Here is a 12694-nt window from a genome sequence, read left to right on the forward strand (position 1 = left end):
AGAGAATGACACGGTGACAAAATTCATCACCATTCCCGACCCCGCGGATAACCGTGGGAAACAATCCCGTGTCATTATTTAGTGTCTATCTCAACCTCAGTCCTTCTACACCAGCATCCCTCCTACCATTTTCGCAGGAAGGAGTGGGCATCCCTCGTCAATTTTTGCTGCCATGGGCATCCCTCCTATCTCTCGCCAGGGCAGCCATCATCGTCAGGGGGTTTTGGGAACCCATGGTTATCTTTGGGGGGGGGGGATGTGATGGCTGTGGTCAGGAGGGGGGGGGGGTGAGAGCTGGCACAACTTTATTTTTAATGGGGACAGATATTGTGCATAGGTAACACACACACAACATTTGTGTCCATTAAAATAAAAAAAGAAAAAAAGGTTTCCTGCCCCGAACAGCTGAGTGGCAGGAGGCTGCTTCGGGGCTTCCCCTGCCTCTGAGCTGTTCGGGCTTCCCCTGCCTGCTCTGCGCATGTGTGAGAGTCACTTTCACAGCGATTCATTGGCAAGATTGGATAGGGATTATGACGAACCCTCTGCTCATATCATTTGCATGCAAACTTGCTTGTGCATCAACCGCTGTTTTGGAATCGAACCGCAGTGGACCCATGTGGTCTCACCAACCCTGTTAAGTGCATCTAGCTCTTGCCAAGGAGATTAGCAGTGGAGTTACAAAGGAGGTTGGCAGTACATATATTTACAAAGAGGTGGAAATGACTGATGACACAGAGCTGCCACATACAGTAACTTGGCAACAGTGGTAAACAGTCAGGTGTATAAAGGAGGGCAGTTGAGCTATACAAAGGAAGTACAGCTGATCAGTGCCAGTGAGCTATGTTCTAGTCGGCAAGCGAGGTGAACAGTCGAGGTAGTTTCCCAGAGTATCTACGAAGGACTGTCAAATTTTGAAAATAGGTGTGTTTTTAGGAGCTTTCTAGAGTGCATGGAGGAGGAAGCTGATGCTTGGACCAGTTGGTTCTGGGTCTTTGGAGGCAGCTTGGTATGATATTTAGTATATACGCTGAGTGAAGAAATATTTTCTCTGGTTTCTTTTATCTCTACTACTTAGCAGCTTCATCGCATGCCCCCTAGTCCTGAGCTGAAGGTGAGTTAAATAGGAGTTATTTACCTGCAAGCGCCTCCTGCTGGTGTAACCATGTTCCTGCCTTCTTTCAGCCTTAACCATGTCGCAGGAGCTACACGAAGCCTTCAAGATGTTTGCAGTCTATGGTGACACGTCTGCCTCAGGAAAGGACATGACCGGGAAGAACTTCTCCAAACTCTGCAAGGAGTGCAAAATCATGGACGGCAAAGCCATCACTAGCACGGACATAGACATCGTGTTCAACAAGGTTAAGTAAGTGTCTGATGGGTACGAGGAGGTGAATATGGCAGGGTGTGTGAGGTGGGGATGTGACATCACAGGGTGTAAAGAAGAATGTGACCTCACTGGGGTTAAGGAACTGTGACGTGTATTTATTTGATTCATTTTCCATCCCCTTTCCCCCTGAGAGCTCAAAATGGGTTACCGGTTAAACATAGATAAAATACAGTTAATAGGTTACAATATGACAGTTACAGAACAATTTACATTACAAGGTTGTGTGCTAATTCTATACATACTAAGGGCCTAATACCAATAAACATAAAATAGAGGTGAAAGTTTGCCAGTGTAAGTTTTTCAATACAAGTTTTTATCCAAAGCAGACACACTTTAGGGATCTAATAACAATATACATAATGAACAATTACCAGTTAAATCACAGATCTAAGGAGGGGATATGACATCACAGGATTTAAGGACCTCACTGGGGGTAAGGAAACGTGACATCACAGATATAAAGAACGGGCGGGACTTCTATGTACATATGGAAAGAATGTTACATTGTAGAGTATAAGCGGTTTTAGTTGAATTTACCTACTAACTGAGAAATGCAATCCATTTTCTGTCTTATCGTTTGGAAATAGAAACATGACGGAAGTTAAAGGCCAAATGGCCCATCTAGTCTGCCTATCTGCTGAAACAGGCTTGTGTGAGCTGAATCATGAACCAAGTTGGGTCTCATTGATACAGGATGTGACCATTTATCTGTTTAGAGCATTTTTTTCCCCCCACTGTATCTACAGTTGGATGCTTCTAAACTTGTGTTTTTTTGACTTGGGAGATCATTGAGACCAGAGAGAAGCAGCTGGGCACAAATTGGGAGGGGGGGGGGGAGGAGGGAGGATGCTTTCAGGATTCTTGATGGCGCCCTTGCTTGAAAGATGAGCAGATCCTTGCTGTAGGATTTCTTACTAAAGAAATGTGTTCCAGGTCTGGTGCTACCATTAGACAATTAGGCAGCCACCCTAAAGCACAAGACTTAGGGGGGGGGGGCAGAAAATGCCCCTGAAAGCCCTCATAGTGGCAGCCTCTAAACTCCCATGCCGACCTTGCTGACTATCCTGCTGTCCACGAAGAACCTACGTTACAGGTAAGTAACTACACTTTACTACTGCTGCCTAGACACTTTCCTGGGATGGGCTGCAGCAGCAACGACAGTAAGCATACTACAGAGTAGAGAATGACACGGTGACAAAATTCATCACCGTCCCCGTCCCTGCGGATAACCGCAGGAAATAATCCCATGTCATTTTCTAGTGTCTATTTCAACCTCAGTCCTTCTACACCAGCATTCTTCAAAGCAAAGCTTGTGGGTCAGTGGTTGTGGCCATTCATACTCTGATTCTTCCCTCTCTCCTTAAAGAATGACATGAAGATGGTTTCCCGCGGTTATCCGCGGGGACGGGAAAGGTGATGAATTTTGTCACCGTGTCATTCTCTACTACAGAGCTTTTGACTTCTGAAAGTCCAGAGGAGGGGAACACAAGATGATGCTTCCTGTATTGAAGGGGCTGACAGACTCTGGGTGTAGTGCAGGGGTCTCAAAGTCCCTCCTCGAGGGCCGCAATCCAGTCGGGTTTTCAGGATTTCCCCAATGAATTTGCATTGAAAGCAGTGCATGCACATAGATCTCATGCACATTCATTGGGGAAATCCTGAAAACCCGACTGGATTGCGGCCCTCGAGGAGGGACTTTGAGACCCCTGTAAGTAGGACTGGGTTGACCGCCTTCACTCATTGGAGTTTTGCAGAGAAGGAGAGTCTTATTCTGAGCTCTAATGTTGCTTTGCTACAGCTCTCCCGGTGACCGTTTGAGCTGGACCGTCCAGCTTCCCCACCCCCTGCCTTACAAAGCAGCCATCCTGCTCTATCTTATCAGTTCTTTAAAGGTACAGAAACTTTGGAATCCCAGCCAACCCATGATCCCCTGTGCCTTTAAGTAAACAATTGACCATCAGGCTAGAAATGTTAAACCCTAAGGCCAGCAAAGTCTTTCTGTTGTCTTTTGGCAGGTAATTATTTCCTTCCCCCTCTCACCCAGCAGTTTGAGATATTAACCCTTGCCTACCCTTTGGTTAGGTAGAATGATCAAGTTTTATTAAAATTTTGATGTGGTTTACAATGATTAAAAAGAATGCTACAACTTACATAGTTGGAGATTAGTGACTAACAGTAAATGAGAGCAGTTATGAGAGAGATGATGCGGATCAGCTACCTAGGTAATTGAGAACAGATATGTTTTTAGGTGTTTCCTAAATTCACCATAGTTGTTTGTATGCCTAAGTAATTTTTCCAGGTATTTGCCCCATGACGCTACTTGATAAGAGAGATGTTGATGGTGTCTTTTAAATTTACATCCTCTCCAGGGATCTCAAAGTCCCTCCTTGAGGCCTCAATCCAGTAGGGTTTTCAGGAATTCCCCAATGAATATGCATTGAAAGCAGTGCATGCACATAGATCTCATGCATATTCATTGGGGAAATCCTGAAAACCTGACTGGATTGCGGCCCTCAAGGAGGGACTTTGAGACCCCTGCAACTAGTGGGGAGATGAACTTCGGGTGTGATCTTCTCTTATGTTTGTTGGTTGAGAAGGTGAAGAGGTCAGTTATATATTTAGGGGCTAAGCCGTAAACTGCCTTAAAACAGAAACATCCCAGCTTAAACTTCGCAAATGCCTCCATTGACAACCAGTGCAGGAGTCAGTAGGAAGGGGTTATGTGATCGGACTTCTGGGAGATTGCCAGGAGGACGATATTACAGTAGTCAAGATGGCTTAATATAAGGGATTATACCAGAATTCTGAATGCTGAAGTTTCAAAGTATGTTCTGATGGACCGAAGCTTCCAGAGAGTAAAGAAACCCTTTCTAACAATGAGTCCACTTGGTCTTTCATGGTTAGGCCTTGGTCAAGTGTTACTCCCAGAACCTTCATTGCCCGGACAGTCCTCTAAAAAGAGAACATGTCCGGGTTTTCCTTGACATCTAGTAACCCTAGACCAGGGGTGGGCAATGAGAGCCAGAATCCAATCGGGGTTTTAGGATCTCCCTAATGAATATGCATGAGATCCATTTGCATACAATGGAGGCAGCGCATGCAAATGGATCTCATACATATTCATTGGGGAAATCCTAAAAACCCGACTGGATTCCGGCCCTCGTTGCCACCCCTGCCCTAGGCCTAGACTATTGGAATGGCAGGGGACAGGACATGGCTGGAGTGAGGTGCAGTGGCAGAATTTTAGGGAAAGGAAGAGGGGGAAGGGAATGGGATCTGTATGCTACTTTTGTGGGATGGGGGGTTGTTGGGGTGAAAGATCTTACTTAGTATATTTAGGGTTGCCAGACAATAAATAAATAAAGAAATAAATTATAAAGAAGTACTGCCTGGCAGGAATGAGGTGCATTGACAGGGCTGTGTATCTGTGTTGGAGGGAGGATCTCTACTGGAAAAGCAGGGGGTGGTTCATGACAGGAGTGTGGTGCAGCATAGAGCCATCTGTGTGGGGGTCTCGGTACCAGATGGCTACTCTGGATGTTATGAATTCCAGCCAGAGACCCTTGATTGGGATGGACTTTCCAGTGCACGTTTCCCATTCCTTCAGCACACCAATCAATGTATTTTAATGTAGTGTTCCCCCACGAATTCACGGTTTGTGAATCGCGGACTCACTCATTCGCCATCTGCTCCGACCGCCTCTTCCTGTAGTAAAGTCGGGCTACACCAATCAGGAACTGCGTGTCAAAGCAGCTCCTGATTGGTGTAGTCTGACTTTACTACAGAAGAGGCAGTTGGAGCAGACCACGAGTTATTTTCTTCTCCCGCCGGCACTTCAGCTGCCCTCTCCTGCATCCCCTGCCTTTTGACAGGTGAAAAACCGCATTTTGGGTTTTTTGAAATTCGCAAGGGTTCCTGGAATGGAACCCCCACAAATTTGGGGGGAGTATTGTATTAGGCAGGAATATTGGTGGTGGGGGGGGAGGAATTCCAAGCAAAGAGGGGGCTCAAGCTAATTTGGTTTAGTCTGGTCCAGTGACTTACACAAAGGATCTGGGTTTGACGCAAAATGGCACATCTATGCAGTGACAGAGTATGGGTGCGGGCGGGAGGGGAGATCTGCCCTGGGCACCGTCTTTGTAAGGGCACAAGCATCTGTCCTCCTCTCCACCCCTCCCCCCACCCCTACTGCCACACATGCACGCCGCTTCCTTTCCCTCACACCTCTGTAATATTCCAGGCCCGAGCAGCAACTTCCAACTTTCTGTCGCACCAGTGTCGGCTCTTCCTCTGACGTCACTTCCTGGACCCGCACTTAGGAAGTGACATCAGAGGGAGAGCCAACACTGGCGCGACAGCAGCTTGGGGGTTGCCGCTTGTGCTAGGAATGTTACAGAGGTACAGGATCAGCGGAGCATGCTTGGCCAGCGGGGGGCGGGAAAGGAGAAGGTGGAAGTGGGGGTGGGATGGGGTGGGGTGGAGAAGAGGGCAGGAGAGGGGCGCCACTGCCCCGGGCACATATCACCCTCGCTATGCCACTTCATCTATGTAAATGCATTGCTATAGAAACCTACCTCTGTGCCTAGCCATTCACTCAACCTCAAACTACCCTTCCCCCATCTCACCGTATTGCCCCAGTGGAATTCTCCAGGGACTGCGGCTTAAAGATTAGACACTAAAGATGCTTTTCTTTTTTAATTATTTTTATTAATTATAACTTTTTCACAAGTATAACAACTTGTTTAAGGAAATACAGAGCCATAATCCAACATGAAAATAAATCTAAGTACAAATTAAGAAGTAATAACAATCTTATGGAAACAGCTCTTTCTTAGACCACAAACATCAAAATTACCGAGAGATAAGTTACAGGAAACTATTTAGGAAAAGGCTTAATACATCAAACCCCTCCAGTTACAAATTATTTGAACCAGACACTCCATCTCTGATAAACCCCTTGAGGTCCAAAAAGGATCTTAGCTGATCGGGCACATAAAATATATAATAGAAATTTTTGGAAAGTTCAATATTCTCAAATTATGATTTTCAATCATCTCAACCTTCCTTGAGGTTAAAGACTGTTCTCTAATAATTGTAGCAATAGAGTTTTTCAAAGAGACAGTCTCAGATTCAGTTTTATCAAAACATTCCTCAAAGATGCTTATCTTTTGTGTATAAACTATGCCTGTGCATTGAAAAACAGGGGGACCAATTCATATGTCATGCTCATGCTAGACTTGATAATTATTTGTAGAACTTATGAGGTCAGATTATGTCACATATCCCTCTTATTATAAACCCACCTGCACCGCAGGTATCCCGATTCAAGACTCCTCTATAAACTATACAAGGTTTCAAGGATTTCTTTATCCAATCTTGTAATTTTATAAATTAGTGTAGGCATAACGCCTCACAGTGTCAGAGAGTAACCTTATGTAATGATTTATTGTAACACTATGAATGTGAACTGTAACCCTTTCTGAGCTCTTTGGAGAGGACGGGATATAAAACCAAATAAATATATAAATAAGAAAATTATTTATGGTATTGTAATTCACACTTTGTCCTTGTTGGAGGTCAGTGACTTCTGCTTAGCCATACTAGTAACCAGATGTCAAAAGGTCCAATACCAGTAGGACGAAGGGTGTATGAAATTTATGTGGTATTCAGCCTAAAGCGATGGGAAAGGAAGCCCTGACCCCTCTCTGACTGTGGAGGACAGAGGGTCCTGAGGAATATGAACTGAGGCAATGTTAAGAGAAATGCTTATCCTTGTGACCTGTGTCGCCATCTCGTCTTTCTTCCCCCTTTCACTCTTGTCCCCTTTCCTTGTGCTTTCAGGACTAAGGGTGCACGGAATATCACTTTTGAAGAGTTTGTGGAGTCCCTGAAAGAGTTAGCAGCCAAGAGATTTAAAGGGCAGGCGCCTGCAGAGGCGTTGGAGTCCATGAGCAAGTTGGTGATAGGCAAGTCACCAAGCAGCACAGGCATAACGGTAAGAACAGGGCCTGGAGATCAGGCAAGGTCGACCAATGGCTGAGAACGCTTTCCAGTGGCGTCACGAAGGGGGCGGGATAGAGCTAGATCGGGAGGGTGTTCCTTAAAGGACACTTTTGCTGCTCCCGCCAGCTTCTTAGTCTTTTTTGAACTGTAGCAGTGGTGTACCAAGGGCGGTGTGTGTAAAAAAACGATGTGCTGGGGGGAGGGGGTGTCAAAATGATGGGCCCTGGAATGGATGTCACATACCCTTGGTACGCCACTGACACACACACAACATCTGTGCCATTAAAAAAAGCCCTAACACCAGTGACAGGAGGCTGCTTCCCCTGTCACTGTTCATTTGAAAGAAAACTCTGCAATGCGAGGGCACAGGATGAAGTTAAGAGTAATCTGAGGAAATACTTTTTTACAGAAAAGGTGGTAGATGCATGGAACAGTCTCCCGGAAGAGGTGGTGGAGACAGAGACTGTGTCTGAATTCAGGAGGGCCTGGGATAGGCACGTGGGATCTCTCGGAGAGAGAAAGAGATAATGGTTACTGTGGATGGGCAGACTGGATGGGCCAGTTGGCCTTTATCTGCCATCATGTTTCTATAACCATAAAGCTCTATGACCTCACAATGCAGGTGTAAAGAGCCTTAGCCTATAGGAAGAGGAGGAGATAGTGGATGCTGCGGATGGGCCATTTGGCCTTTATCTGCCGCCATGTTTCTATGTTTCTATGTTAGGGCTCTGCGCATGTGTCAATCACTAATATTTGCATGCCAATCATTTGCACCTCCGTGCAAATCATTTGCACGCATACTTGATAGCGCATCGATCGCTGCTGGAGAATCGGCCAGAGAATCGGCCAACAGTGATCGAGTCGGTATCTTTAGTGCATCTAGCCCAGTGGTCTCAAACTCGCAGCCCGGGGGCCACATGCGACCCTCCAAGTACTATTTTGAGGCCCTTGGTATGTTTATCATAATCACAAAAGTAAAATAAAACAGTTTCTTGATCATATGTTGCTTTAGCTATAAATGACAATATTATTATTAAGACTTAGCCAAAAGGAAAGATTTATAAACTATAAAGAGTTTTACTTCATGCAAAATTGTCATTTCTCTAATAAGACATTAACTGGTTTTTTCTGCGACCCTCCAAGTACCTATAAATCTAAAATGTGGCTCTGCAAAGGGTTTGAGTTTGAGACCACTGATCTAGCCCATTGTCCTCTGGGGAACTGTTAGGGCTCTTATCCTCATGTGTGCTCCACGCAGGTGGGATAAAAGTTCCTGGCACTGTCCCAGGAGGTGCCCTCTGTTCCTAGACAGGACTGGCTCTGTCTCCAGGCGGTGCTCTGCAAGAAAGAGAGGAGAGTAGCTGACAGATAGTTATTTCTCAGTACCTGTTTTCTATCTGTCATTTTGCTGTGTTCTTTCAGAAAGCAGTGGCTGTGGGGGCCGTGGACCGACTCACAGATACTTCAAAGTATACTGGCTCACACAAGGAGAGATTTGACGAAAGTGGGAAAGGCAAAGGCATCTCCGGGCGTGAAGAGATGGCCAGTAACACTGGCTATGTTGGTGCCTACAAAGGGGCTGGCACATATGATGGGAAAACTAAAAAATGAATTAAACCTTACTACAACCTTGTTGCTAGGTTACTTTGCTTTACTAATGCCCTAGCACTCTCTCTCATATGTTGTTACACCTCTGCTATTCTGCTTGCTGCTTACATTATAGCTCAGTTTGGACCCATGCCCAGGCTACTACCACTTTACTCTTGGTATACTACCATGATATTCCCAAGTTATTAGACTGTGCTCCAGCTCTACTACCACGTAACATTCATCTCAGCACTACCACCTTGATCTGTCTTTATGACCATCTCACTCCCAGGTTATGACCACCTTACTCCTCCTTTATTGCCACCTTACTTCCATCTTACTTTCACCTTACTCCTCTTTTACTTCCATCTTACTCTCACCTTACTCCTCCTTTACTGCCATCTTACTCCTCCTTTATTGCCACTGCAATTCCAGCTTACTACCACTTTACTCTTAATTGTAACCAGCTTCATTGTTTCTTACTCATGTCTACATCCTCTGACATCTGAATGAATCTTCTGGGCTAACAGGAGAGAGTTAATAAATGTACCCCTGTGCTTCATAACCTGTAGCAGTGTTATCCTTTCCTTGCTGTTGTCCTTATTAAGGAGATATGTCCTCTCTCTGCTCTGAGTTTGCTAGTCACTGTGAGTAGTTCTGCTTATAGCACAGCATTGGCTAAAGGAGGCTGGTGCCTTGTCTTTTTGTGGGTCTCTGGTATTGCTGAAGACTTGAAGGTTCTCCTGCATCCTGATGCTGTTGGATTGCAAAGTCATTGGTGAGAAACAGACCTGCCAAGTCTCCTGCTTTCAGTGGGTACTCCTTTTGTGGGTCTTCTCCTGCCCACCCACCAATGAGTCGGGATTTCCCATCGAGTTGCCTCCCCATGAAGGGTTATCAGATTTGCCAATTTGAAAACATGGATGCATGGCCTCGCCCCATTGTGCCCCATCCCCGCCCTGTTCTGCCTCCAGCCCCCCCCCCCCCCAATTGCATCTTTTTCTCATGATCTCCACGCCACGTTTGGAAGACTGTTGAGTTGCCTCCCCATGCTATGGCTGCAGGAAAGGCCTTCCTAAAAGGTAATTTCTTGCTGCTAATCCTGCTGCAATCTTTTATGAAGGCCTTTCCTGCTGCTGCATCATGGGGAGGAAACTCCTTTTGCCTCTGGCCACCAATTGGCTATGCCAGGGGTAGAGCGATGGGTGGGCTGAGGCAGAGCAAGGGTGGGTCTGGGCAGAGCAATGGGCGGTTCAGAGCAGAGAGATGGGCGGGGCAAGGCAGGCTGGCCGTTGACTGTGAATCTCCCGCTGAGTGGGGTCAGCTCCCATGGCAGCTCTGCAGAACGCAGTTCTGAAGTCAGCTCGTGACTCTGTGACTATGCCATATGCTGGCTCTGCCAAAGTCCTGGCTCAGATTCTCCATTTCCTGAGCAGAGGTCACATTCAGTCCGTATTATGAGGAAAGAGTAACGCCTAGTTCTAAAAGCTGAAGGCAATAGCAAACCATTCCTAAGTAATACCATGAAAGATATAAAGGGGGAGGGGTGAACCCCTCATTTTGGGGTCACTAAGTGTTTATGTTTATTAATCATTTGGTACCCCGCAAAAGGTCATAGCGGTTTAGAATTTATACATAAATACAGAGAAAGGAACACCAAAATTAAAAGTAAAGTCCACAACCAAACAAGTAACCAATCACGTGGAGGGGGCATAATAAAAAAAAGTCTAAATAGGGCGTTAATCACCCACAGCTGGCAGTGGCAAAATGTCCACTCTCGAAAAGTACATCTAAAATATATTTTTTTTGAAAATGGTCAATCTGGATGTCCAGGCTTTTGATCACCCAGACCACCACTACTTCTATCTTTATACCACATTTTCAACCAAAAAGTTCCAAACGCCCAGAACAAGACGTTTTGGACATGGGAGGGGCCAGCAAAGTGATGGACTGGCCACCCAGACATGGCAACAGAGTAGTGGGGCACTTTACAGGGCACTGCTGTGAACTTCACTAAAAGAGTGCCATATAAACATCTCACCAGAACTTACTTATAGGTTATGGTGAGGCTCCCCAAACACCCCCAAAATCACCTGTCTACAACCCTTATGGCTGCAGGTGACACCTAGATGGCAGTACAGTAGGATTTGGGTTTTTTTGGGGGGTGGGTTTACATTTTCCATCATTGATGTAGTGGTTAGAGTGGCTAATGGGCCTGGGTCCTCCTCTCTATAGTTCACTAGCCCACCCCCAGACTACTTAAGCCACCTCTCTGTAGCTCTGATAGGCTTTCCTATGCCAGATGCTGATGTTCTGGAGGCAGGTATGTACGTTTTTATTCTGACCTTTGTGGGGGTCTGACGGGGTCAGTGAACACAGAGGGAGGGGGGGAGTGTCTTTACTTTGTCCCTGCAGTGGTTATCTGGTCACTTTGGATAAACTTATACCTGTCTTTACATCGTCTAACTCACAATGCATAAGTTTCACCTAGGCAGTCTCGTCAAACATTTGATTATCCCCGCAGGATGACTAAGTCTAGGTCGGATGACATCACACAGAGCCGCGTATGCTCCAGGCCCTCCAGATGTGGCTCATCCAGAAAAAGAGAGGAGACTTTGTGGGGGTGGGGCTGAAGACAGAACAGGGTGGGGTCATGTGTCCAGAGTTTCCCGGAGAAAAATATGGTAACCCAGCCTAGGAAGCTACATTGCAGGGTATGGCTTTGAGTCTAATCTAATCTGGGATTTATAAATTGCACTATGCCTTCAAAAGTTCAAGGTGAGTTGTGGATCTGTATGTTTCTAAGATTGTGTGTCCCTCTGCATGAATGAGTGTGCGTGTGTATATCTGTCTACATATGTGTCTGTGTATGCGTGTCTTTCTCTTCTCTTTGTGTATTTGTGTTGTTGCATTTTGTGTTTTCATAGGGTTACCAGATGTCTGGATTTACACGGACATGTCCTTGTGGCCACGTTGGGAGGTGTCATCACGCGATTGCGTATGATGTCATCACATAGCATCCGCGCAAATGCAGATGCCCTCTAGACACGGTCCCAAGGATGAGAACAGATTAAAGGGGGGGTGAATCTGGGGCATGACTTGGGTGGAACGGGGCGGGGCTGAGTGGAACTGGACGGACCTGCGGATGGGGGTGGGGCTATGGGTCCAGATTTTACATATTTCAGAAGCAAAAGACAAATTCACTTGCAGGGGCAACGAAAATCTGGGGATAGATGGACCATTCGGGTCTTTATCTGCTGTCATCTACTATGTTACTATGTTACTAATATAGCCAGAGAGGTGTTACATCAGATCTTATCTGGTGCCTCCTGCACTCATGGTACATGACAGAACCCTGGACAGGTACAGAAGCTGGGCCCTATTTTCCCCATTGGAGAGTCCATCATTCAGCAGATGCCTAACACCAGGGGACTCCAAGAGGGGTTATAACACCCAGACTCCATGCCTTGGTGTGGCTTAGAGAGAGGAGCCAGGTGGAGGCCAGAGCCAAAGTAAGCTGTGAGCATTGTATCCCATGGAGGAAACAGCAGAAGAAAGGTAAATGAATAATGGAATACTAGAGCCAACATTTCAAAAAGATATCTGTTTGAATGAGTTGCAACTCTGTTTGCAGACGCGACGACAGAACAGGAACCCTGCGTTCTTGTAAACCCAGAGAAAGTGTGATGGCTGATAATTATTTTAGTGATTTACAAT

The 12694-nt window shown here is 46.0% G+C and overlaps 1 protein-coding gene across 4 annotated transcripts; it reads left to right on the top strand.

Annotated features, from left to right (window-relative positions):
* Positions 1–777: 777 nt before the first annotated feature.
* LOC117349838 (tubulin polymerization-promoting protein family member 3-like) lies at positions 778–9542 on the top strand. Of its 4 annotated transcripts, none has more exons than XM_033923441.1 (4): positions 778–874; positions 1183–1363; positions 7229–7382; positions 8813–9542. In XM_033923441.1, the coding sequence occupies exons 2-4, from the start codon at positions 1191–1193 to the stop codon at positions 8999–9001; spliced, it is 516 nt and encodes a 171-aa protein (XP_033779332.1). In that variant the 5' UTR covers positions 778–874; positions 1183–1190; the 3' UTR covers positions 9002–9542. The 4 variants fall into 4 exon arrangements, with proteins under 4 accessions (XP_033779332.1, XP_033779330.1, XP_033779331.1 ...); XM_033923439.1 differs by having other exon boundaries at positions 784–921; XM_033923440.1 differs by having other exon boundaries at positions 858–1006.
* Positions 9543–12694: the final 3152 nt, after the last annotated feature.

The sequence above is a fragment of the Geotrypetes seraphini genome, chromosome 16, assembly GCF_902459505.1.
Source record: "Geotrypetes seraphini chromosome 16, aGeoSer1.1, whole genome shotgun sequence".
Taxonomy (NCBI): Eukaryota; Metazoa; Chordata; class Amphibia; order Gymnophiona; family Dermophiidae; genus Geotrypetes; species Geotrypetes seraphini.

Excerpts from the sequence above, each read along its gene's own strand:
- LOC117349838 (XM_033923441.1), top strand. The coding sequence starts at position 1,191 with ATGTCGCAGGAGCTACACGAAGCCTTCAAGATGTTTGCAGTCTATGGT. Across the intron at positions 1,364-7,228 it reads ATCGTGTTCAACAAGGTTAA|GACTAAGGGTGCACGGAATA; the intron begins GTAAGTGTCTGA and ends TTGTGCTTTCAG. Across the intron at positions 7,383-8,812 it reads CAAGCAGCACAGGCATAACG|AAAGCAGTGGCTGTGGGGGC; the intron begins GTAAGAACAGGG and ends GTGTTCTTTCAG.